Source organism: Cataglyphis hispanica, chromosome 16 (genome assembly GCF_021464435.1).
Source record: "Cataglyphis hispanica isolate Lineage 1 chromosome 16, ULB_Chis1_1.0, whole genome shotgun sequence".
Taxonomy (NCBI): Eukaryota; Metazoa; Arthropoda; class Insecta; order Hymenoptera; family Formicidae; genus Cataglyphis; species Cataglyphis hispanica.
The window spans coordinates 2,817,293-2,844,893 of record NC_065969.1 but is presented as its reverse complement, the minus strand read 5'-3'; the positions used below and the strand labels follow the sequence as shown (position 1 = coordinate 2,844,893).

Below are 27,601 nucleotides of genomic sequence, written 5' to 3'. Positions count from 1 at the left end.
AATAAAAATTTAACTATTAAATTATTCTGAAAAAAAAAAATCTCTTAAAAAATGTGGCTTCTTATACAAAAATTTTTTTCAAAAAAATTTCTTGGAAAGTAATAAAAATTGATAAAACCAGCTGATGTAAATATGCGATAAGAAAGGATGTGAAAACTTACGAAATTTCCCGTGTAATCAGTTGGACGAAAATCTTTGAATATGCGACTTATTTATACTGCTTTATACTTATATGTACGCTTTGATTATGAACCGATTGAAATTGCTTACATTTTTATGATATATTACCGTCTTCTTGCATAATATTTTGTAACAATTTTCTTGCTCAAGATCGACGAAATTCGTAAAGAGGAAATGCTTCGTGACATGTATTTTTGAATATCGCTTGTAAATAATAACGAATCCCGGAAGACGTGAAAAAATGAAATGCTTTAGAATGCAATAAATCAGGAAATACAATGTATCAGGAAATTATCTCGCTCATTTTATCAACTTTCTTATAGTTTTCATTTCCGCTTCTATAAATAGTCGCTTCCTCTATAAATTTTTATAATTTACATATTTATTCTTTAATTTTTTTTGAAAACTACAGTTTTTATTGCATTATTATTTACTGATTAAAAATATAGAAAAATACAAGTGTCTATGATATTTTATACACATATCTATCCTTTAATTTTTGCCTTAAAATTGAAATTTTTATTGCATTTTTATTAAACATAAAAAAACAAGTGTCTAAAACACTTTCACAAATTTTTTCTATAACAGATAAATAAAATTTATCTGTATCTATTTCCATTATTAATTATTTTTTTAAATTTTTATTTGTATAATTATAACTTTTGTATTATACATAATTTTCAAATTATGCGAATATGTTATGTTTGTTTATTTAATAAAACAAAATATTTTTAATTCAAGAAAGTAGAAGAATCGATTTTTATATGTGAGAAAAAAAAATTTAACATGCGATATTTTTTAGCTAATCAAGAGTGATGACCTCATATATGCATATAGATTGTTTTTTATTTATAACTAATTCTTTGTGTTCACGGCCGGTTTTGGCAGTTCCATTCCGCACATTTAGTACCGACTCGCGTGCGGAACTCCTTGAATGAACGTGATCGTTCCGCATCGCGATTAAATATTTTTCAAACTGAGAAATTTTGCAACGCAACAGCGACATGACAGGATTATAAAACTGGCGTAATTCCGAGGATCTTACAGTTTACGGTCTGATTCATTCGGCATAAGAGACGCGGTCCGAGGCGCGTCTTAATTCATTAAACCGGGAAAAGTCGCGGAAAGGACGACAAGGATGCTCTCTTTACGAGCGGTGACGTTTATCGTCGCCGTTGCTCTCGTCGGTAGTACCGATGTATCAAAGTGCGAGAGGAACATCCAGTGGACCGGTGGGTCCTTCGAATGGCCTTGCCCTGCCACTAAAAATATGTTCAAGAACAGTGGCCGTTACATCTCGAAAAATATCCTCGCCACCAGAACTGTCATCTACAAAGACGACGCTATCCTTGCTTTACCTAGGTATGAAAAATATGTAATTTGCACGTATTTACAAAACAATTACAATAATTACGGTTAATTTTCAATAATAATTTTCAATATTTATAATTACATCTGTATGAATAATTTTTTGGTAATCCATTATTGCAATAAAATTATTTTAGAAAAAAAGAGAGACAAAGTAGATTAAAATGCGAATAAATAAATTTTTGATAGTGCATCAAATTTTCAATAATGCAATATCTGATTAAAACTTTCACTTATTTATATATTAAAATATATTTATAAAAAACAGACTTTAATCATTTTATATAAAAATAAATAAATTATTAATAAAGTGAAAAATTATTGATTATATAATAAAAATTTATAATATCTCTTGATCTTTCTGCTACGCAGAATTTTTTTAATATGATAAAATATCTATCATATATATTATTCAAATTTTGTTTGTCAATATATGTTTACACATTTTTAAAAATCTGCTACAGAAATATTTCCACAAAAGCAACATCACGTCGACATTATTTCTCTAACAATAAGTTTGATATCGCAATAAAAAGTTTGAGGAACCTACATAAAGAAATAGCGGATCGTATTTGTATCTTTGATTCACGCAACGTAATCATTCGTCTTTGATCGCGTTCAAATCAGGATAAAAAGGTAACCGCATTCTTGGGCAAGTTTATTGATTCCGTAAAAGGAAAGCTCACTCTCGTGTTGCAAATCACGTGTGTTACGTCAATAACGATACACGCAGCGTAAGTTCTTGTAGAAATCGTTAAGAAAATCGTAAGTCGATCGTAAGGCGTGGTCGTGATCACAATTTCTTCAGAAAAATGCGGGAAAATGAAGAAATTGTTGGTTCATAAAATTACAATAAAAGTAACACTTAGAGATTTCGCTTTAAACACGGTAATCGAGAGAAGCAAGTTTGCAGACCTTATCAGAGATCACGCTATGTTAATGACTCTCCGTGCGTAAGAACGTTACGACATTAATTGGGCAGTAATTAAATAAGTACTTGTCACGATTGTAAAAGACATAAAAAATGTTTACGTAATATGATGCGTGACAAAAATATTTTATAGTACATTTTGTACACACGGTTGTTATCTATAAAGTAATATAATCTCGGCAATAAGAAAATAAAACGTTCAACGTTGTCAGGAAACCCTATGCTAATATTATCCGAAAAAAAGTACGAATGAATTAGTAACTCCTTAATAAGTCTAAAAACATATTTGCTTGAAATGTTTTTTTCAGATTCAAGCCTGGCGTGCCAGCGACCTTAGCCAGAGTCTCGTTGAAAGATAAGAACTGTCAAGCCAATCTTCTCCCTTTCCCTTGCTGGTCCCTCCAAGAAGAAGGAACATGCTCCGCGTTGCAAAACGTCGTGGATATCTATTTAGATCCCCAGGAAATCCTATGGGTGCTGGACACGGGCGTCGTAAATTCTCTCGAGCAGGCCGAACGCAAATGCCCGCCAAAGGTTGTCGCCATCAACATAAAGACCGGCAAGGTGAGATAATTCGGGTATATCTAAAGAGCTAGCTAATAAAAATGGCATGTGTGTCGTTTAATTCTTCCCTCAAAGTATCTTATCAAGAGATAAGAGCAATGACCTCGAAAGTGAAATTTGCTAATACAAACTCGTTATTTATATCGAGGAAGAGAAACGTTCTGATATATATTTATTTATTTAACTTATAATTATATAATTTTATTTATTAAACTTTATTAGCATTTATTGTTTATTCGTGCATGCAGACACTCATCTACACTCATTTACACTACTTTTCCTTTTTTGCTTTCACAAGTAATGCAATAACAGAATTTTAAGTGCCTTTTCTACCGTAACAAATCGCCGCGAAAAATACGATTAAAAGATTGTTATTATTTTTTAAGTCGTACAATTAAATTAATATCGATTAAAAACATAAGATCTAAGTTTGTTAGAAATCTATCTCTACTTTGAGAATAATAAGTTTACTTTTTTTTTAAATCGCTTTAGGAAAAATTATAAAATTATAAAAATTATAAAATTATAAAATAATGTAATCGCCATGAATGATGCTTCAAAAGTAAATTTAAAACTTGATTTGGACCACGAAGAGAGAAAAAGAGAAAGGAAATAAAAGATAGAATTAATATATATATATATAAAAAATATAATTAATATATTTTATATTTTTTTTCTTTCTCTCTCTACTCCAATTAATAAAGGACACGAAGATACAATGATTATTTTCTATTCAAGGTGGTGAAAACCGTCGATCTTTCCGGTCTGACGAGCGCCTCGTCCCGCCTGCAATACGTCGTGGCGGATTACAATTCGGACGGTCGCGTGTTCATCTACGTCTCTGACGCAGCCTCGAGGGCGATCCTCGTGTACGACGTGACCTCAGGTCGCGGATATCGCGTCGTCCTTCCGCAGGCCGTGACCATGAACTGCGCTCGCAGAGACGTCCTGTATCTCGCGCTCATGCATCACCAGGACGGTAGCACCTGTCTCATCTTCACGTATCTGGGCAGCAGCCGTCTGTTCTCTGTTCGTACGGATCATCTCCGGAACGGTCACGCCCAGGGCAAGATACACGATCTCGGACTGAAACCCGCCCGTCTCGTCATCCTGGGCACCGACAACGGCAACGCGCTCTTCTTCCGTTACGAGGGTAGCGCCGAGGTGTACAGATGGGAGACCGATACTCCCTTCGTGCAAGCCAGCTTCCAGCCCGTCTACACGAGCACCGAGTGCGCCCTTGCCACGCACGTCACCCCCGATTACAAGAGGAGCTGCATGCGCGTCCTGGAGAGCAACTTCCCGGATTACATGCAGGGCACCGTCGGCTGCGGCGCTAATCACGCCTTAACTGTTATGTAAAGAGCGAGAGAGAGAGAGAGAGAGAGAGGCTCTCCCCCTCGCTTTGCCGATTGCGACTAGTCAAGGAGATGATATCGTTATCAAGGGCGCTCGCTAATTAATAGTGACAAAGATTTCTCGGTTTTCTTTTTGTTTGTCAAGAGAAATCGGATTTATAATTCATAATTCTCGATAAGTTTATCTCTCCACGCTATAAATAATGTACCTTGCGTTGATTGTTGAATCTCCATTGTCATAAATATATCGTACAGAATGATATCGCTTAACATACAAAAAATACACGCGTACACACACACACACACACACACACACACACACACACACACATTTAATGTCTGTAATATTGAAATTTGAAGTCAACGAAAAATTATGTTGGCTGCCACGCGTTCTTTGCATAGCCGACGAAGCAAAAACTCTTCGACGGTAAGCAAAATGTCAATCGCTGACATTCGAAGAACGAAGAAATAAACGTACTTTAAAAATTCGATATCTTTTAACTTTTCTTTCGCGTGCGATACATAACTAATTTGCATCTGATGCGATAAATCTTGAAGATCAGTAGTTTAATTACTTTATTCGCAATTTATTTTTTTTCTGATTAATTAAATTAAAAGATAAAAAATTAAATTAAAAGATTTGAAAAAGACTTGCTGATTGATTGTTCTTAATCTAAATGATCACGCGATAAGAGAATCGCGTATCTTATTTTCTTTTTTAAATTCATAAAAAAACTTTTTGAGATTTAACTTTTATGAAGAATCTTACTTATACTTCTTTTTATAGAAAAAATAAAAAAAATTGTTTACTCTTTGTTTTAATCAAATTACAAAACTATACATAAAACAAATTCAATGTCGTTGAAAAGAAAAAAGAAAAAAAACCTCGATAAATTATGCGCAATTAAGGTCTATTATTAAAGTGCAGTTAAGTTATATAAAAAAGGCTTCATCATATTGGATACCTAAATTAGAACGTGATTCGCCAATAACATCTTTTTTACGTCGATCCGCTTCTACACAAAGTACGAAATAATTAATAGCTTAGCCGAGAACGAGTTTTACTAGGTTTTCCATTCAAATTTTTACATTCCGATTACTTATTAGCAGCATTTTATAATGGATTTTTAATTAACATTTCTGTTTCTTTCACGTCTTCTAATAGATGGACATTGAACCCAGAAGCTATATGATACGTCGAACTTTCAATGAAAAGTGATATTCAAGATCAAATTATCTTCCTGGTTTTATACAATACTATACTATGAAAGTTTCAATGTATTTAATTACAAAAAAATTACAAATTAAATTAAAATTTAATTACAAATTTTATATATATATATATATATATATATATATATATATATAAAATTGTGCAATTGTTAAATATAAATTATATTTAAAATATTAAAAATATCTTTAAATAAAAAAATATTGTCAGATAAAATAATGATATTATGTTTCATAACAAAATTATGTTATCATATTATTTATCATTAGTTATCATATTATGAACGTCATGTTATATTGTAGTACAAGGAAAAATATTTTGAACAAACAAATCTTTATTGATTCAGATTAACATCGATATAATATAATAATATTTTTTTAAAATTTACTCTTTATCAATTATTTTCATTGCATTTAATTGATTAAACTCATTAAACTCACTAAACATTAATTTATTCTGATTAGTACATTTACTCGGCATAATCTAAGCGGTAACAATTACAATTCAATGAACGTTAATTAGTGTTAATAAGCACATTGTAAATTCTAATTTTATTCAAACTGTGTAAAAAGTATATCAGATTTCATGACAATCAAAATTAATTATGAACAGTTAGTCGATCGATGGAACAAAATAACTTAGAGTAATTTAGAGTAGCAAAAGAAAAGAATTATTATTATATTATTTTACTCAATTATAGAAAGAGAACGGTGCTTTTATTAATTTATTCTAGATAATATATATATATATATATATATATATATATATATATATATATATATATACGTACAAATACTTTCAAAATACTTGTAATTGCTCTTATTCTGATCGCTTAAACCGGCAACGATAAATACTTGTTAAATTATATGCTTACAAATTTTAATTGTATACCTGCGATTGCGATTGATATATGCACAGAGAGTTTAATTGGAATTACAAATGCTGACATTTATTTTTGTATACACCTCAATAGTCACACTTGAATAACTCGAAGTAAATGCGTGCTATTTGAAAAAAAAACCCACATTATTGGTCCAATTATTATATTTTTGATAGCGTTATCATGAATAGTGTCATCGTTTATCTTTAGAAAAATCTCAGAAATAATTTTCTATTATTGTTTTGCTAGATTTCTTACTTTTTTATTAAGAAAAAGATTAAAAATTCTAAATAATCAAATTAAATATTTAAAAAACTAGAGAAATGAACATATATAAAATTTTAATTTTTGATATTACACATATATATTTATTTAATATAATCATTTATCATAAAAATATTATACATCGACACTTTTATTCCGATAGCGTCATGAAATAAAAATAAAATTGAACCGACGAAACCGTAAGAATAGACGATTAATGTAGAAACTTATTTCCACGTGTCATTTTCGCTTTGCGTAACGCAATTCACAAAGCACGTGGCACAAAGGTGCTTATCACGCCAGATAACCAGCTTCATGTAAATGCCCTCTATAACTATCTACTCGCTCGTATCCCCACAGGGATAGGTTGAGACTTTATTTGTCGATCTTTTCAAGTCGTCGTACCAGGTCGATAGTGAGCCACTTCCACTTCATCGTGGGAATGGAGGGCAATCGTGATCATTCCATGGCATTTCCCATGGTGTTTCAAGCGCGGTATTGGCTAACCACGAAATATCCGATCTCTATCCGACACAACATGGACTCTCATTCGGAGACTTGTGATCGAATAATTGAACATTACCGTACCTTTTGGATCCCGTGCTGAGCATTGCACGGTTGCGATAATTAAAGATTATGCACTTTATTAACGAAATATCACATTGTTCAGTTTCTTAATTAGCAACGGAGAATTCGAGATGGTAACATAAAAAGTAGATATAAATTTAATCTTTTTAAATAAAATTTAACACACATGTTAGATCCTAAAAAATATAGAGAAATAATTTATAAAAAAATATATCTCTCTTTTTATGTATTTTTTAATCTAAAATAGATTAATATTATTTTTTATTTTTAATATATAATAATTAATATAGAAGAATAAGCTACTGTATGTAGGCTGGTATATATATGACATTGCGAAAAACTACATACGCCAATAAATATGTCAAGGAAAAAAATTATGACATAATGACACACAGTCGAATTAATTCATCATGCTTTCCTTTGATCGCATCTATAAGTAAAAATATATATTGTATCTAGTTCAATGGGTGTGGTCTTTAGTTCCGGGCACTTTCGAGCGAAACCAAGGACACTTATACGTATTGATTATAATGCTATAGCTCCAGCACAAGTGCCGTTTAATGCCGCATTATTTTATGGTGTTCTGTAATGTCACAGTAGCAGCACTAATGGCGATTTATCCTTTATGTACGAGATATTTTATCTTAGCTCTTCTTAATAAAATTCTTTTGCCATTTAAAGAAATTCTGGAATTTATTTCTTTTTTCTTTAAATTTTAATTTAGCGCATGTACAATTAAGTTAGAAAACATTAAATAAAATAATTAAAGTAACTTCTTTTAAATGTAATAAATTAATAAATGAATAATGAATTCTGATGGATCGCACAAAAATTTTTTTAATAATGAAAAAAACATACATATGATAAGAGATTTAAGTCAAAAAGAAGCTCCAATATTACAATTCTTATATTTAAGTTATATATTTTTTATTTTGATAAGATGCAAATTAATGACTATTAAACTAATTTGACGAATTCTTTTAATAAGTTGCAATAAATATCAATGATAATTATAAAGTAGTGTAATCTAAAGCACATATAACACATTACATTATGTCGGGTGATATTGATAAATGTTATGGGGGAGTTTCAGCACGATCGATATAAAATCAAGTTTTTCTTCGATCAAGTTACGTGTTTTGATTCCTGAGTCGATTTACAAAACTATTAAATAATAATGCTTGCATAAATTAATACACCCATATAAATCACATCTCAGCTTTTCATATGCATATTAATTTTACAATAAGAATCAAATAAAAAATAATTCCATGTAAAAAATATAAATAAAAAAAAAATTAATAATTTTTTTTAATAAAAAGTTATATGAAGAGAAAAGATGCTAAATTAAATCTCATTGTTGGAGAGAAAAGAATGGATTTTAAGAATTCAGAATGCTTTAAGTTTGTTTTACTTGAAATGTATGTATATATATATATATATATATATATAATCTTTGAATGTTATATAATTTTTTCTTTTTGCTTTTAAAGAAACAATATATTTATTTCTGGCGGAGAAATTATATATACCTACAACGTTATCAATATATATCGCAAATGTCAATAAAAAATAAACTACCTATATGATATCTTACTTTGTCAGCAAAGAATTTTCACTTTCAATTTTCTTTCTGTGATATTTTATCGCGACAAAAGTAATGTTGTTAACCTCGAACTTATAAGTTAAACTACATAGGAGGGTGTGAATATCGCGAGCCACTTTTCTCTCTACTTTTCGAAGAGAAATTTGCACGAATCTGGCTATCGTTCGAATTCTAGTCTTGGAATAGCTCTTTCATGTAGGTGCATTGCCTCTGGATAAAGCGATATGCGTACGTGTGAGTAAAAGTATATATATATATACGTTACACAATGCGTTCGAGTTACAGTGCTCTGTCTCCTAGTGAATTGCAAGTTCCAGGTCGATGCCAGATAATTGAATCAGTCAGTATTGTATCGGTGAAGCTTGTGGTACATGCTCGGTATAGTTCTCGCGATAGTTCACGCTTGTGCAGATTAATTTAATTAGTAATAGTTATCGTTGTTAGAAAAGTGAAAGCTTCGATCTGCTGCATTTTCTTAGCTTCTACATTTTAAGACATGAGGTGAATAACAGATGCAAGATAATTAAAAAAAAAAATTCCGAGATATTATTAGAAATATATATAAATAGAAATAAGTAAAAAGTATCTTATTATTCAGAATAATTTTACCCTTCTCCCCCTTATTTAAACTATCTTTGAATATCTAAATATCTATGGTTTTTGTAAAGTGCTTTAAAATAATATTTCAAAAATAATATGAGCATCTTTTTATAGAAGAAGAAATTAATTCAAACTCTTGTCTCTCTTCTTTAATTTTTCTTTAGGTATGTGCTTTTTTTGCCGACGATTTTGTTGCTCCTACACGTCAGGATAAAGGGGGAAGTGTTGGAAATCGTGGCGCAATGGCAGCTGCTTGATTTCGCACTTCCGTACGATCGTGGCTTTCGCGATCAGTATCGACAGGAAAATATAGTGCTAACTGGTATCGAAATAGCCTGGGACAGAATTTTTGTAAGCACTCCCAGGCTACGTGCCGGTGTGCCGGCCACCTTGAGCTTCTTCTCCAGAACGACACCCTTGGGAAGTAGCCCGCAGCTACAGGCGTATCCCTCGTGGGACTGGCACGGCGCTGGGAAAGGAGAAATCAATTGTACCAAGTTGATTTCAGTGTATCGAACCAGGCTGGATAGATGCGATAGATTGTGGGTCGTTGATGCCGGTGTCATGACATCAATCGACGATTTCATGCCGATCTGTCCACCGAAAGTTGTGGTCTTCGATTTAAAAACCAATCAGGTGGCTCGTCATGTCACTTTTCCGCGTGAGGTGAGTGAAGTCACTTTTTTTTTTGTAATAAAGAAAGTGAATTAAACGCGTTAAAAAAGGGCCGAGATTGATTTTTAAAAGCTAAAATAAATCTGTGAAAATAACTAAAAGAATTTTATTTATTAAGCTATTTTTAGACACGACAAGAAATTTATTTATAACTTTATATATTTTAATACATATGTATGTATTTAAATTCAAATATTTTCAGTTCAAGTTTAAGTATGTTATATGACATATAAAATTTTATAAATAAAGTTCTATCTTGAATTTTCTCGCAAATTATCGAAAAAATCGTCTAAAGTTGATTTTAAAAAAATGTTGCTAAATAATTAAAAAACTATCGGATACTTATTTTATTTGGATTAATTAACAACTAATTTTCTAATAAATTGTATATTTATTTTAAATAATACTAGATATAGATTATTAAAAATTGCAGAAGAGAAAAGAGAATGATAGAAGTGACGAAATTATCTGTGAATGACTAGTATAATAGCTTTAAATTGCAACTAGAGAGAATAACTGAAAACCGGTTATTACTTTACGTATCTATTGTATACAACAAAATAGAATTGATTTGTGATAATATGGATGCTATATATGTGCACGCTAACTTCTGAGAAACAAGTTATGTTAAAAACATTAAAAAGATCGTTGAGTATAAAAGTAATTGTTCTTGGTTATTATTATTGATTGCCTTTGTTTAGGTGTTAAGGCCAGACACTTTGCTGACCAATTTTGTCATCGACGAAGTTTCGGCAAAAACCTGTGATGATGTATTTCTTTATATAACGGATACCCTCGGTCCAGGTAACAATTTGTAATTAAACCATTGATATAATGTTTCTAAAAAAATATTTTATTTTAAACGCTATAATAATTTTGATTTATTTAAATAAATAATGATATAATGTGTGAAAACTTTTTCTATATTTTATTTTATCATTACATTGAAGCGAATGTGAATAAGAAATAGCAAATTCAAATATATTTCTCTTTAACAAACATGCTTTTTTTCTTTGAAAATTATTTTTTTCAAGTTATTTAGATCATATTTTTCTTATTATTATCTATAAGGAATTATATATAAAAATTATTTTTCTTTAAAAATTTTTTGAAAAAAATTTAAAAAATTCTAATATCTTTTTAGGAATTCTTGTCTTTGATGGTGTTAGGAATAGAAGCTGGCGCGTTGTTCACGCATCCATGTATCCTAATCCAGATGAAGCAACGTATAAAGTGAGCATAATATATTCGATTACTTAAAAAAGCACGAATTAATTATTAAATATATATAACAAAATTATATATAAATTATTTATTAATACATAAGTAGTATTTAAGTAGTTATAAAAAAAATAAAAAAAAGTTTTAAAAACGTAGTGTACGTAAATAATGTAAGAAATATTAGCTTTATAATAGAATTGACAATGAAATCGTTATCAAAGGCTACCAAGATGAAAAACTTTATGAATAGAGCGATATAGAGTACACCTTTCATAACATTTCACACTTTTTGTCATAAACATTGACGTCACAAATGTTGACAGGACAGTAATAGTAATATTCTTTTTATCTTTCTTTCTGTCACTCTTTTGTGTCGATGCTTGCCCTTTTTCCCCTTCTTGTTACTTTTTATGTAAAAGGGCACACCTATGTCGCATTGACATATCAAATGCATATGTAAGCAAGGACGCCTAGCTATTTCTTACAGTACTATCATTATTTCTCTTTCTAGTCGCCAATTATAATAATTGTAGAGAAAGATCGTTTAAATATTTAATATCTAACATTTATCGAGCATGTACTTTTCGAGAAATATTATGGCACACAAAAAACGATTTTAATAAATGTATTTAAAAAATTTATTTATATTTTACAGTTTGTAAAATGTTTTATGTTTTATTTTTATTTATGTTTTCTCAGTGTCTTCAAATTATACGTACGTTGATATAATTAATACTTGACATAAAAATTTGTTATAATATTCATTAACACAATTTTTATACATTACAGAAAATATTATAGAGTGTAATAAATATAATATTATAAAATATAATGATATACGTGATGTGTAATATAATATATTTGTATATAAAAGCAATGGGATTTTCTCTCAATTGTATGTATCTCGTATATTATTATATGACATTAAATGGGCACTTCTCTGCAGATCGGAAGTGACACTTTCGAGTTCCTGGATGGTGTAGTGGGCATAACATTTTCACCGAGACTCCGAACCGTTTATTATCAACCTCTGGCGACCAATCGTATCTTCAGCGTGTCCACCTCTGCGCTACAAGCCGGACCACTTTCTTTGGGACAACAATTACCCGTGACCATGATCGGCAGAAAGTCAAGTCAAGGCCTGGCGCTGGCTGTAAATCCTCTGGATGATACGATCGTGTTCGGCCCTTTAACTGAGACCGCAGTTGCATCGTGGCAACCGCGAACCAATCAGCAGAGGTGCGAAAACAAAATTTTTAAACTATGAAATATGTTTTCTGCTATTAAATTACTCCAAAAAGTTTGATAGATAGATACACAGTATGTGAATCTAGTGCGAATAAATTTTGAGAACTAACGTTTAGCAAATAAAAAAATCTTTTTTCAAAGAAAGAAAGAAAGAAAGATTTTGTTTTTAATCTGCATATTTTCAGAGAGCACATATATTATTTATATAATATTTTATAACAAGTTTTTATAATCGATGATAACAAAATCTGTCAGAAAATCTTGAAACTGGTTTTACCACTTTCAACGATTGTAATAACTAATGTCAGGTTATTAGGATTTTCCATAAGGAGACATAATTGCTGTGACGTCAGCTGTTTTATCTTTGTTATCTCAAAAAACGGAAAAAATAGTTGTTTTATCTTGTATCTAAATGTTATTAATCGAAATACTTTGCGGCTGTCATAATTTTCATATACTTTTTTAGTGATACAATAATATCTTAGTTTATAAACTAAAATTAATATCGTTTTATAAAACAATAAACTTTTATTAATCCAGAAAAAATTTTATTATCATACAATGAATGTAAAATAAAGATAATATCTTGATAATACGTATTTTTATTTGAATGATTTTTAATTTTGATGATTATTAAATTTATTAATTAGATACTCAGATATAAATAAAATTCAAATCACTCTTTTTTTTTTTAGGATACTCGCTTATAGTCCAGAGGAATTACAATTTATCGCCGAGATAATCTGGGCAAAACGCGACAATGGAAACTACTGGGTAATGTCGTCGAGATTTCACAAGTTCTTCTTGAAACAAGTTGATACTCGTCAAATTAATATCCGCATCATGAGGATCAGAACAAACGATCAAGCGTTGAATCCGTCTTTTAATCAGCAGATTAATCCATATTTTTCATTACATTTCTATAACAATACCGTAGAATTCTGAAGAGAATATTAATTATTAAGAAACGTCCAATGAAAAGAATTGTGCCAGCACAAGTTACGTTGATGTTTGAAAAAAATCATCAATAAAATTTGATGTGGAAATAAAATTATGAAATAAAATTGTGTTAGAAAATATCTGCGATGTAGAAAAAATGCTTTGTTTGTAAATAAAATAAAATATTTTTTATATTTATTTGTTCTCCGATTTGGAATGTCGATATTTTATTATAAGAATATAGCAATTGAAGACCTTTATATAAACTACAAACGTTTCGAGATATTTCAATTTTTGATTTTTGCATAATAATCTTAAAAAATTCTTAAAATAATATAAAATTACTTTTTTCCGGATTTATGTTTTTTTGAGAATATACAATGAATTTAGAATATGTCTAATAATCTTGATTTTTTCTTATATTATTTAAAAAAATGTATTAATTTCTTAGTTATATAAATGAAAAGTATATTACTCTTTACTGAAGCATTGCCTAACTTTATCGAAAAACTAAGTTTAACTCAATATATTTGCCGAGTTTGCAAATTCTGCTATGTAATAACGACATTTGCATTCTTTTGCAGTTTATACACAGCCCAATATCCAATATGTGTGCTCAATAACTCACATTCACAGAAGGTTTGCGATATTACAAATTTGTAATATTTTAATAATATTGATTTTTAATATACCTGTTTTTCAGTTCATACAACGCACGTTTTTCTATACATTTTCTCATTTGAAATCAATTTAATGCATGTAAAGAAATTATATAATTTTTTTAGCAAACAATTGTTAATATGACAAATAAAAATGCGTTACATACGATAAAATTTTAAAAAAATATTATCAAAAATATTACTCTATCCTATATATATTTTATTTAGATCTCATTTTTCTTATAAGGAAACACTGTTTCGTTCTTTAAAATTAAGCATATTAATATCTTATAAATCTAGTATCATGTAATAAGTTTATCGATTGCAGTATGTATAATTAATATGTATATAAAATCTATTCAATCGTAAATATCATGAAGGTTATGTGCTTAAAAAATCATAATCTTTTATAAATATAATTTTGTGATTTAATCAAATTAATAAAATTAATGTGATTTATTAAAATAATTGTGTTTTTTAATATAGATGATTTGTTGAAATAAAATAGGCGTTAATGTTGCATTGGCATTTATTTGTTAAATTATAAATTTACGCATGCACAATTTTACAACTAATCATACATCAGAGGAATTTAAAGTACAGAAAAATAAAACATTGCCTTTTTATTGCGATTTTTACTTGGAAACAAAAGATAACAATCAGCTTTTTTTTTATTTTTTTTTTGCAAAAATTTAATTAAAAGATCAAGAGGATTTAAAAAAGATTTAATTATTAGCATAAGAACTTGAAAAGTGAATACTTTACGAAATATACATATTTTTTAATCTATCAAATTTTTGTTAATGTTTTGATAAGGAATTTGTGTATATCTCTTTTCTCCCTAGTACACATTTAAAAAATTAACTAATTAACTTAATTAATATTTTTTTAATGCATTTTATAATATAACTATTTATATAATAATATATTAGCAGTTATAAAACAAACATAGTTATTAATCATGCGTTATTTGCATATGTGTCATGTTATTCCGCAATCAAGGATTAAAAATTTTTAATCCTTGATTTTATTGAGAAGTACGATAATAATCACCATCGAAATTACGCATAAAACTTCCCATAATGACGAATGAGTTGAATAGGAATTACTCGACGCGCAATTTGTGTTTGTATACATATGCAAATGTCTTCTGTATGTATTTCTATTGATTTCAGAAAATATCGACAATTGATGTCGCTGGAAAAAGGATGTTTATGCAAATAGTAATTTGCAATAATATCCGGTATTCGGATGATATCATCGTTTTGCCTCATCGTCTTTTCAGTTTAAACTTGCTAAAATGACGGCAGTGATAGTAGATAAAGCAAAGTAATTTGGAAGAAATAAAATAGTAAAAGCTACATTTGTGCGTAAATAATTTTTGGTTTACACATTTGTGTTGAACATCAGAGATCAGAATAGCCTCGTAAAACAGTCATGGGGATTTGGAATTGGCAGAAATTCACCGAATTTTATTCTTGAATTTTGTTGCAAAGTTTTTTTATGCGCTCATAAATAAATTTAAAACGGAGATAAAACCGGAATTAAGGTGTAAATACATTTATATGCCCGTCACGATCTGCACACTGACTGCATCGAGCAAGCCTCGTAAAAATCGTAAATCACTGAAATTAATTATTGTCTTTTTTCCTTCCAATTAAACGAGAATTAAAAGAGATAATCTTATTACTCAACCGCAATGATAAGTAATCGATGCGCGTTAACTCCGCTTGTTTTACAAAGCTCTTAACTTTCGTCACCGCACAATTGCTGACATTTTCGTTCCCGCGCGAATTATGATTTATGTAAAGGAAAACACATTAGCGTACTTTACTTATGTACCATGACCCAATATTTTTATCTCGGACAAGACTTAGTAAATAGAATCAAGGTATCCACCTCTCTTCGACGCGTTTCTGTTCCGGTGGAGCGGAGATATTCGAACACGTTGAAAAGATACGCGCTTGAGAAATCTCTCGCAGTCGTTTCTCGGTCGTCTTGTAGTTCGGATCGTGAAGTCAGAGAAGAATCTCTTGTCTTCTCAAAGTAATATTTATATTGAATTATTATTTTTATCAAGAGAGAGAAAGAGAGAGAGAGAGAGAGAGAGAGAGAGAGAGAGCGAGCAAAGTGATGCTAGAACGGCCACGTTCGCTGCACATCAAGATCTGTCGAAATATACAAAGAATACTAAGAATATTTCTTGAGAAAACTACGAGAAAAGCGTAACGAATAATCAGTAGAGGATAAACGCGAAAGCAGTTGTTGGATAGTTATTTGAATTCTAATTATTAGAAGCAGAATTTGAATTTTGACGTTCTAAAGAGAAAGGGAAAATATATATATAACAAGAAAGGCAAGATCAATATATATTTATGAAAAAGAAACAAATAGGAAAAATATCATTGCTAATCAGTGTTCGTTTGTCGAAACTCTCGTAAAGATAGAAACGCGTGTAAAACTGCGTCAGCATCTGTATTATCACTGAGTGACGTGAAATAATGCGCATAAATCGTGGAATTTATCAGTAAAAATAATACTATATAACATCAGAGAGAGGTAATAAGTGATTGTTGAAAGAATTGCGCGCAAATAAGCAGTTGTAGAGTGAAGATTGACATGTGAGTGTGTGTGAAGTGAAGATTTGACATTAAAAAAGCAAATTTCTTTAAAGAACTGTCAATAATTACTTATATTTATCTATAACAAAAAGACGCATTATCATATATGTCATTTTTAATCACCAAATATTTGAAAGATTACAAAATTTAAAAAAAGTAATATTTATATATTAAAAGTAATTTTCTGTTGAAAATAAAAGGGGAAACATTCCTTATTCAAAAATATATTAATATAAATTATATTTTTTATTTCTAATATTATAACACTGCGTAAAAAATAATTAATTACAAGATAAAAATTGCTTACATTTAAAGAATTTAATAATTATTATTCTATGATTATAAAATATCGTATTTCTAGAAAAATTTTTCCGTTTATAAGCTTCTATCTGTTAATACACTATTTATGATTCACGTGTCATTACATATAAGATATTATGTATACTTTATAGATAAAAATATAAAATATATCTTTTGTTTTAATATATGTATATATATTTTCATATATTTATTGTAAAATCTAACATTGTCGTTCTTATGTATATCAAATTTTACTTTTAATTTTTTTAGTATTTTCATATTTTAATTTCAAATTTATTTAATGTATATTAAAACAATGATATCAGAGGTAAAGAGTATATGAAAGAAAGATTTTAATTTTTTGTTTATTTGCTTATAAGACATAATAAAATATAAAAGCTTATTTTATATTTTTTCATATCAACGACACTTATTAACTTTATTCTCTTCATTAAATTTTATTATGCAATTCTGCAGTGAAAGTTTATAATGTTAGAAAGTGCTTTAACTATAATTTGTAACACCGACCGTTCTAATATGTGGAGCATATCTAGATATTTTCTCGATGTTTGATATTCATATATCTAATTTTATATATCCAATTACATTTTGTTTAAAATCTACAACGATGTATCATTTTTTACTGTACAAAGTGTTTTAGAGATAGGTGGTCCTTCCTCTCATCTCAAATTTTAACAGCATATTTTATTTATCGTAAAGATGAAAAAAGATCATATGAACGCAAGTCCGGAGAGAAAAGTTTGTTTTCAAATTATAAATATTTTTTATTTACAAGAAATTTTGGTAAAAATACTTGGTAAAATACTTTATTAATGAAATTGTTGATAATTTTCTTCCGCATCAATGAATGCTTTGCATTGACGTTTCATAGATAAATTTACATATAATTTTTTTCATCTTTACGATAAATGAATATGAATCTTAAAATTTGGTCATCTATTTCTAAAATATCCTGTATATTTTTTTAAATTAAAAATTAGAATAGATTTATAATCGCATATAACAAACTACAAGAGTTTCGCATTTAACACACATTAAAAAAATAATAATATTAAAATACATATAATCAATAATTCTTTGTAAACATATTTAGAAACTCTCTTTTTCTCTCTCACTCTCTTAGAAATTATGTATAAAAAAATAATGTTGTTCTTATTTCTTTGCGTTTTAAAAAGCAAATGCAATTTGTTAATAGATTTACGATGAAGTCCAAAGCTGTTTGGTTATTAAGAGTTATTATACCGTTTTTATTTCTTGGGAAATCCGCGAGCATTGAAAAATTAAAAAACATATATTCATGGAAGGCTTTGGAATTTGCCTTCCCAAACGAAGAAGCGAGAGAACTTGCCATACAAGAGGGTCGCTTCATTCCCGGAGCACCGGTACCGATCGATGTCGATTTTTATTACAGAGGTATTGAATAATTTTTTACTCTCTTACATTGTAAAAGAATTTAAAATAATAAATCGTTTACTAGCGTCAAACAAATCTGTTACTTAATTTATTTGTTATATGAGAAATATTTTGATATTTATTTTATTTTATTTTTTTTTAATGTTAAATAATTTTTTTTCCTTTTCCATGTTAAATTAATATCATAAAATTTAATACTTTTATTTGCTTAATAATCATTACTTTCTTTATTTGATAAAACAAAGATAATTATTGATTGGACGAATATTGATTTGCACAATTGAAACTTGTGCTCGAAAGGCTCACGCGATCGCATTGCTGATCAGTTATAATCTAACTTTCATGCTGATATATTTTGTTTTTCTTTATTATTGATGCGGTTTAAATAACGAAACTTCTTAAGTAATGAACAATTTTGCATAATTTCTAGGAAGTTTCACATCACACATTATATGGTTTTATTATAAGAATGCAATTTTTCGAAAATTATTATAGAAATATATATTTAAAAGCGACATATTTTAAATTTGTCTAGTATTATATAAATTTTTGAAATTCTATAACAAAATTAAAAATAAGAGCTCGATTATTTAAATATCTTTTAATTGAAATTATTTTATAAGGTCAGATCATGACATATTTTCATTTATCTTGTTTAACACTTGATAACCATTGCAATGAATGCATAGCTAAGCTCGGATCCGTCGTATTTATCTCGATACCAAGAATTCAAAACGGAGTTCCCGTCACCCTCGGTTACGTCACAAATAATGTCTCTACCGAGGGAAATCCAATAATTGCACCTTATCCGAATTGGGAATGGAACAGATTGGGATCCTGCGAAGCGATCACTAGCGTATTCAGAATGCAGGTGACGATAGAAAATTTTATATTTATGTCTTATTATCTTGGATTAAAATATTCTGGGTTCATAGTAAATATTTTATTTATATATTGCGCTCAACAATAGAATGCCATCTTAATTGATCTCATAATATTTTTTAACAATATCAAAATTAAAAATTATAATATTTCTTAACGTTTTGATTAAATAAATATTTCTATTTTGTTTTATTTTTATAATATAAAACAAACAGAATCGGTATAAATTGCAAAATTATATTTTATATAAAATTACATACTTCAATACATATTTCATATTCTATTTTATTATCAGAAATCGCACTTCGTTAATTCAAAGATAAGCACGTTTCGTGTGACGCTATGTGGAAATAATGCCTTCATTATTATTCCAGAAATGCGATAATAATTCGCAAACGTGTAATATACACGAAGAATTTCTTATAAATGACTTATTAATTATTGTAATTGCTGGCATTGACCACAATAAAAAAAAGGTGGAAGGCTTTTCGATATCTTCTTTACGATATTTTCTTTTACAATGTGCAACTATCATCAAATATCTAAGTGATTTAGGACGCGCGTGACATAAAACAATACTCTGTTTGCTGATGTTTCGTGCCGATTGAGACTAGGAAGAAACACGAACTTGATAAATATTATCTCCCCTTTAATAAATCGAGTTCCGTCATTTACACGTTTAAAATGTAATATATATATATATATATATATATATATATATATATATATATATATATATATTTAACAAATATTATATATGCTACACTTTTCTATTTAATAAATAAAAAATAGAATAAATTTTTTCTATTGATGTTTTCGAGAAGAAAATAATTTCTAAAGTTTTGAACATAAGTAATAACAATTATAAACTTGTAAAAAATAATGAGTTTATTCGCAAAATATTATTTTTATTTATATATTTTAACTTTAACTAATAAAAAAGAAATAATTTAGCTGTGCACATTACGACATAGAATGTCCTGTATGTGTATCGGTACGAATGATATACCGTTTATTTAGAAAGTATCGTATCGGAAGATATCGTATTACGAGTTATACGATTAGAAATAAATTCTGCTTCCATTATCATTAGTGTCTGATTTATAACCGTGTTATTTACAATTTCCATATTAATGACGAACGAGCGAAGTATATGAATATATGGAAAAACAAACATCGATGAAAATATGTTGATTCATTTCCCCGAAGCGAAAGTAACTGCATATCGAAAGTTTAAAAGTAACATGCATAAATCATTTAGAAAGCAACATATTTTTATTAAATTATAATTATATTTCTAATATTTTTAATAATAATTTTCAAAATTGTAATTTATTTTACACATAATTTATCTCTCTTTAATTATAATTTTCATGATATCAAATTATTTTATATGAAAATTAATAAACATGACATAAATTAACAATCATGGAATTTTTTTATTAGAAAACTACCAACTTTAAATTTATGAAAGAATCCGTTTATAGATAAAAATAATGCTGAAAAAAAAACTGTATATTTATTTCTATGCAAAATTCTCTTATTTTTATTTTATAATACTTTATTAAAGATATTATGTAACGTTGCTAATAATTATAATATAATTAAGTCACAAAATCTGTTCAAATTTAAAATGGCTTTAATGGCTGTTTTATTATTCTGTCTTTGAACATTATATATCCAGTATCTTAATTATATTGTACCATAAAGCTTGATGAAATGATTTTTCTCATAGATAAGACGATTATAAAACGTTCTTATTAAATGATAAGGTGATCAAATATTAGCTATAGAAAAGAAATGTGATTGCAGGTGGACTCATGCGACAGATTATGGGTTCTCGACACCGGCAAGCTCGAAGAACGACAGATCTGTCGTCCTCAATTATTATCATTCTCGCTGCGAACGAACAAGATTCTGAGCCGGTACAAATTCCCCAAGGAACAATTCAAGGACGATTCCCTGTTCGTGACACTCGCGGTCGACATTCGTAACAGCGAGAAATGTCGCGATACCTTCGTCTACATCGCCGATGTGACTGGATACGCGTTGCTAGTCTACGATCATCAAAATTCCCACTCATGGAGGATCACTAACAATCTATTTTATCCTTATCCGCCCCACGGAACGTTCAACATCAAGGGGGACACGTTTGATTTAATGGATGGCATTCTGGGACTCGCGCTGAGTCCCATAAAACAGGACGGCGACAGAATCTTGTATTTCCACTCCTTGGCTAGCAGAGTCGAAAGTTGGGTACCCACTTCCATTATTAGGTGAGAAAAAAAATATCAATAATCATACTTATTTAATCGGAGAAAATTTAACACAATTTCTCGTTAAAATATATTTTATGTGCAATATATAATTCAAAGTTTATTAGATACGTGTTTTTTGTATTTTTCTAAATAAAATTTTATATATAAATTAATTTTTTAGATATGTATTATATGATTTAAACGTTTTATAATATATTTGTCTTGTCTCTTAAAATATTTTGCTATAATCGGACATTTGCTATTATTTATTTAGAAACTATAGCCTCTTCCAAGAACACTCCGACTCTGCGCCAAGGTCATTCCGCCCATTTGCTATGGAAAGATCATCACAATCGGCTGCTCAAGGCATGGATCAGAATGGAATTCTTTTCTTCGGTCTTTTATCAGATTTAGCTATCGGATGTTGGAACAGTATAACTCATCCCGAATATGGTGGTACCAATACCGAAATCGTTGTCGTCAATCCCGACACTTTGCAATTTCCGTCAGGACTAAAGGTATAATAATACGAAATTCTTTCATTACATAAATATATACTTTTATATTCTTTTTAACTCCGCATTTTTTTATACTTACATATTAAATAGAAAATTATACAGGGCCCAAACATTCCGACCAGACTTTGAGATTAAAAATTAAATTTTATTTAAAAGATAATTTAATTCTCTACAACTTTTATTTGAATATTTTTTGTTAAAAAACGCATATTTTCCCTGATATTTGTAAAAATAATTGTAATTTCAGAAGTTTTTGGCCACTAACTTTTTAAGAAAGTTATTTTTCGATCCAATTTATTGGAAACTTTTTATTCAGAATTTAAATTTTCTAAAATCTCAAAGTCTGGCCGGAACGTTTGGACTCACCCTGTATACACGATTATTAAATCAAAGAGTAATAATTTTCCGCTCAAATTCATATTATTGCCATTTCCTCACTTGACGTAAATTCTATTCTTAATTATTTACGATTCTGAAATAATTAATCCATATGTCAACAAGTAATCAGCGCGGTAATCGATTTCATTGCAGATTATCACCGCGAAACACGGCCGTCAGGAGTTATGGGTCCTCACGTCGTCGTTCCAGAAGTACATGGTCGCGACCATGAATGCGAACGAGACTAATTTCCGGATACAGGCCGGCTACGTGGACGAGCTGATCCGCGGTACCAAGTGTAATGGTGGTTTTGATCGCAATCTCGCTTACGAGGCACACGTCAAATGAAGATTGTGGCACCGCGGGGAGTTCGACGATTCGCGTTCTCACGCGGTGGCACCGTCCGTCCAGTGGCATAAGTATCCCGATTTCTTCGCGGATCATCACTATCACCATCACCACCCACCACCGCCATTCTATCAATCTCCGAGATTCTTCGCTAGACCATTTCCCACCCGCTGGATCGCGAGATCGATCTATCCTCGACCTCGAGTCGAGTACACCGTCATTATCGATTACGATTGAAGAACGCGCGACTACATGTACCTATCTTGAAGAACGAACACAGACCCGCCTTTATAAAAGTTCTGTAGTTTTTTTTTGTGGAGCTTATTATCAGCTGGATAAGCCATCAAACTTTTACTGCTCGTGGTGCCAATTAAGCTTGTTTGCTTATTTATCCCGGTTTGTATTTATTGGGAGCAACATTAATAAACGTTCTCTTATTTTTATTAAAAATAGTAGACAGTAAGTATCAAACTGTATCAAGTGACAAGTGTGTTTTTAATTTCTATTGCATATCATATTTTGTAATAAACCCAGTGTAATAAACGAATTACTAGACAAAAAGAAGTATTTATCGATCACACTTATTACATAATAAGAATAAAATAAAGCTAATCATGCAACGACATGTGACTGTATATTAAAGCTTTGTATTTAATAATTATAATTATTATAGCAAATAAAAATTTATTTTAAATTATTTTATTTACTTCTCCTTAATATTAATACTCTAAGTAATATTCTAAGGAAATATTTTTTTTTATTGTTGTATGTTTTTATTTTTAGATTATGAAATATAAAAAAAAAAAATAAAAATTTTGATTTAAAAAATGTATTAAAAAGAAAGCTATTCAATTAAAATTACAATCATGACTGTAGTATCGTAATGAAAAGATAAGAAAGTCTGCGCGTCAAGAAAAATCAGCTGTAAAAATTTCAGCGAATGTTAAAATGACAACTGTACAAACGTAAATGGAGTGAGAAAACAAAGAGGAGGCTCTTCAATGTAAAATTTTAATAATATAAGAATTAAAAAAAAATAATTTTTAAAACAAGAGATTTCGTACATCTTTCAAAAATATAATTAACTTTAATTATAATTCTTGTCAAAACACATTTTTCATGATAAAATGACAATTTATTTTGTCGAGTCACAATTCGAAAGGCAGGCAAGAATATTAACATTTCGCTTTACTTAGAGAAATATATCTATGTTGCTCAAAGACCTCATTATATTATTTAAACGTAATGGTCAATAAAAATGTTGAAACATAAAACATGCATTAAACATGTAGCGAGTGAAGTGTAGTTTCGTAATGCGATTGATATCTGCTCGCGAAGAAGAAAAGAAGTTAATTACATTTATATGACATGTTGTTATATGACAATTGCATTAAATATGATGAGGCGTAATGCGAGCCAACGACCGAAAGAGAATGCAATTTTTTTAAAGTCAAGATCAAATATTTGATGTTGCAATGCTATGACGTGTATTCGTAGTTTGCTCAAACTTTAAGTATCACTTTATATATAGACTGTAAATATCACGTCATTAACATAAAATGTCATCTCACGTATAATAAGCAAATATTCTTACGAGAAAGAACAATTTATATCCTGCTTGATTTGTTATGAGGAAGTCTTTATGCTCTCTCAACAAAAAATATTCATACAGGTGTGATTGCATTTTATTCATCGTACAATCTCTTATAAATCCATCGCGGACTTAGCAATCCAGTTTCATTAATATTCAGTCCGTTAATAAGATTGCAACTAGTTTAAGAAACACTTTTTATCGAATAAAACTCAAGTTCTAAATATATTATTAATGCTAATAATATAATAAGGCAATACCGTTTATCGCACAAGATTTAATTAATTTTGTGTGTGTGCGTGCGTGAGATTGTTTATCATTATAACTCTTTAAAAGATATGCGTTTCTGATGATGAGTATGAGTTAGAATGAGAACTGTGGTCTTGAATATGCGATTGCTATTATTATTATTATTATGCATTGGCAACATTTATATAAATGTCATCGCGTACCAAGAGCACTTTCGAACAATATACCAGTGGAGATACTTCGACTACAAATGGAAAAACGCGAGTCACAAAGCGGCGGCGATTGCCTCGGGCGATTACAACTACACGCAATGCGTGATCATCGACGCTGATTGCTCGAAAGGTGACAGTTGATATAAATTATTTCTGCTTCGTTATTATTTGCAAAGATATATATTCGACAAATCAAATATATCAAACAAAAGACTTTTTTAGATGCACAGAAAAAAAAGAGCTCTTTATTTAATTTCTACAAATTAAAATTTATTTAAATCAGAAATGTGTAAATATTCTGTAATTTTTATATGATAATTTTTTTTACACATCTGTTATCTCTTTAACAGATGGAAGGGTATTCGTAACTATTTTAAGAAATAATGGAGTTCCATCGAGTTTAAACGTAATTAGTAAACAGAAAGGCCCGGGCGGTCCTCTTTTACAACCATATCCTGATTGGACGTGGACCAAAAGAGGTGATTGTAACGGTATCACTAACGTATTCAGAGTTGCGGTAAATTTATTTTGTTTAAACTTTTTTATTTTATTATTTTTTAAAAATTGAATATTTTTTATATCATATATCGCGTTTTAATCATTGAAATATCTTAATTACTTGAAAGGATATTTTTTTACATTTAAATTTTTCTTATAATGAATATATAATGAATTTGTCTTTATTATATCTTCTACATATATTTTGTAAAATCATTAATTTCTTTTGGCCTTTATTATAACTCGTTATGATGATCGCGACAAAATTTTTTTTGTCCTAGATCGATAGTTGCAATCAATTATGGGTTTTGGATAATGGCAAGATCGGAAAAGAAAAAGTATGCCCAGCACAACTTCTTATCTTCGACCTCGCTACAAATAAATTAATTAAAAGAGTGAAAATAGCAAATAATCTCTCACAGAGTTCCAGAACAAAAATAGGTCTATTAGTTACAATTGTTCTCGAGACATACGGACCTCATTGCTTGCATACAACTGTAAGTGTGCGCGAAATAATCCAAATTACTATTATAAAACTTTATAAAACAACGTACAACTCGTACTTATAATTTCATTGTAAATTATAGAATTTTATCTTATTTCAAAATATATAATTTTTTGATATGTAAATAAAAACAATTTTAAAATATTTATTACTTTGTTAACGAAAGCGTTCAGATATTTTTACGTCTCGTGGTACGTTATTTAAGAAATATCGCGTGATATTAACAGGCTTCCATCTCATAATTTTGCCAAATTTTTATCTCCTAAACCAGGTGTACATGGCAGACACCACAGGATACGGACTCGTAATCTACGATAGCGACAGCGAGAAGATCTGGCGACTGGAATCTGAAATATTTCGTCCGAATCCTATCTTCGCGAACCACACCATTAGGGGTGAAAGTTTCCAACAACTGCAAAACGGAATCTTGGGAATGGCGAAACATCCGTACGCGCCCGTTCTCTATTTCGCACCCATGTTATCGCGGAACATAAACAGCGCCAAGACCACCGATCTAAAGAAGTCGCGATACGGTGCTAAAGTACACTACTACACGATACGAGACGTTTTCCCGAGCCAGGCAATAGCCATGGCTATTGCGTCGAACGGTGTCCTGTTCTTCGATCTATCCACGGAATTGTCCATAGCATGTTGGAACACTTGCAAGCCGTTCAACAAAGACAACTTGGTCTCTCAGTCTAGTTTAGCTAAAATTTTATCCGAAACTGATTTATATATGCACGCGGATCTTAAATTAAAATAAGATTGCACGTATTTCTTCTGCATTCATGACTTTTACGATTAACGATTACATTATAATTTTGTTTGTTTTTTTTTTTTAATTTGTTTCGATTTTATTATTTATACTAAATTTTAAAAACATTTTTTTTATTTGATATGTGTTATTTATATCAAGGCTCACGTAAAATTTCAATTTTTAAGTAAATCTTTCGATATTTCTTCGCGGATATTTATTGTTAAAAAAGATGTTTAAACGTGTAAAGAAATCAAGATATTTCATTTTAAATTGCAGGGAATCGCCGGCTATGATCCTGACAGATTTCAGTTTGCCAGTGGCATCAAAATAATACCGGAAGATATTACCGGCGCAAAGGAGGAACTCTGGATAATTACTAATCGTTTTCAGAAGGTCATGGCCGGTACATTAAATTTCACGGAGGTGAACTTTCGAATTATGAAAGCGGATGTGATGCAATTAATAAATGGTACTGTATGTGCGTTACCGTGAGACTAATGTCACTCATCATAATGAAGATTATCTATAATGTTTAAATAATCCATAATATTGCTCGATTCGCGTTGCTTACAGCATTATTTGAAAAATATTTTAATAGTGCACATATTAATTTCGAACAATATTAATTGTAATTTAATTTTTTAATTATTGTAATTGATATTGATACGATTTAATAAGTAACGATTTTACATTTTTACACGCATTATAAATTTTGTTATAATATTATATAGAATTTAA

At 29.5% G+C, this 27,601-nt stretch overlaps 3 protein-coding genes across 7 annotated transcripts; all 3 read left to right on the top strand.

The window, feature by feature from the left end:
- Positions 1-1,209: 1,209 nt before the first annotated feature.
- On the top strand, positions 1,210-13,778 carry LOC126855716 (uncharacterized). The gene is made up of 8 exons (XM_050603580.1): positions 1,210-1,542; positions 2,788-3,043; positions 3,782-4,401; positions 9,735-10,236; positions 10,947-11,049; positions 11,390-11,478; positions 12,413-12,705; positions 13,410-13,778. Exons 1-8 carry the CDS (start codon positions 1,319-1,321, stop codon positions 13,657-13,659), a joined length of 2,337 nt encoding a protein of 778 aa, XP_050459537.1. The 5' UTR covers positions 1,210-1,318; the 3' UTR covers positions 13,660-13,778.
- Positions 13,779-16,232: 2,454 nt separating this feature from the next.
- On the top strand, positions 16,233-23,748 carry LOC126855521 (protein yellow-like). 5 transcript variants are annotated; one of them, XM_050603264.1, is made up of 6 exons: positions 16,233-16,358; positions 18,450-18,667; positions 19,357-19,538; positions 21,362-21,825; positions 22,082-22,325; positions 22,857-23,748. In XM_050603264.1, the coding sequence occupies exons 2-6, from the start codon at positions 18,457-18,459 to the stop codon at positions 23,049-23,051; spliced, it is 1,296 nt and encodes a 431-aa protein (XP_050459221.1). In that variant the 5' UTR covers positions 16,233-16,358; positions 18,450-18,456; the 3' UTR covers positions 23,052-23,748. The 5 variants fall into 5 exon arrangements, with proteins under 5 accessions (XP_050459221.1, XP_050459223.1, XP_050459222.1 ...); XM_050603265.1 differs by having other exon boundaries at positions 16,286-16,668; XM_050603263.1 differs by having other exon boundaries at positions 16,286-16,871.
- A 1,262-nt stretch (positions 23,749-25,010) lies between these two features.
- LOC126855522 (major royal jelly protein 1-like) lies at positions 25,011-27,355 on the top strand. The gene is made up of 5 exons (XM_050603267.1): positions 25,011-25,233; positions 25,454-25,620; positions 25,883-26,098; positions 26,378-26,794; positions 27,140-27,355. Exons 1-5 carry the CDS (start codon positions 25,011-25,013, stop codon positions 27,353-27,355), a joined length of 1,239 nt encoding a protein of 412 aa, XP_050459224.1.
- Positions 27,356-27,601: the final 246 nt, after the last annotated feature.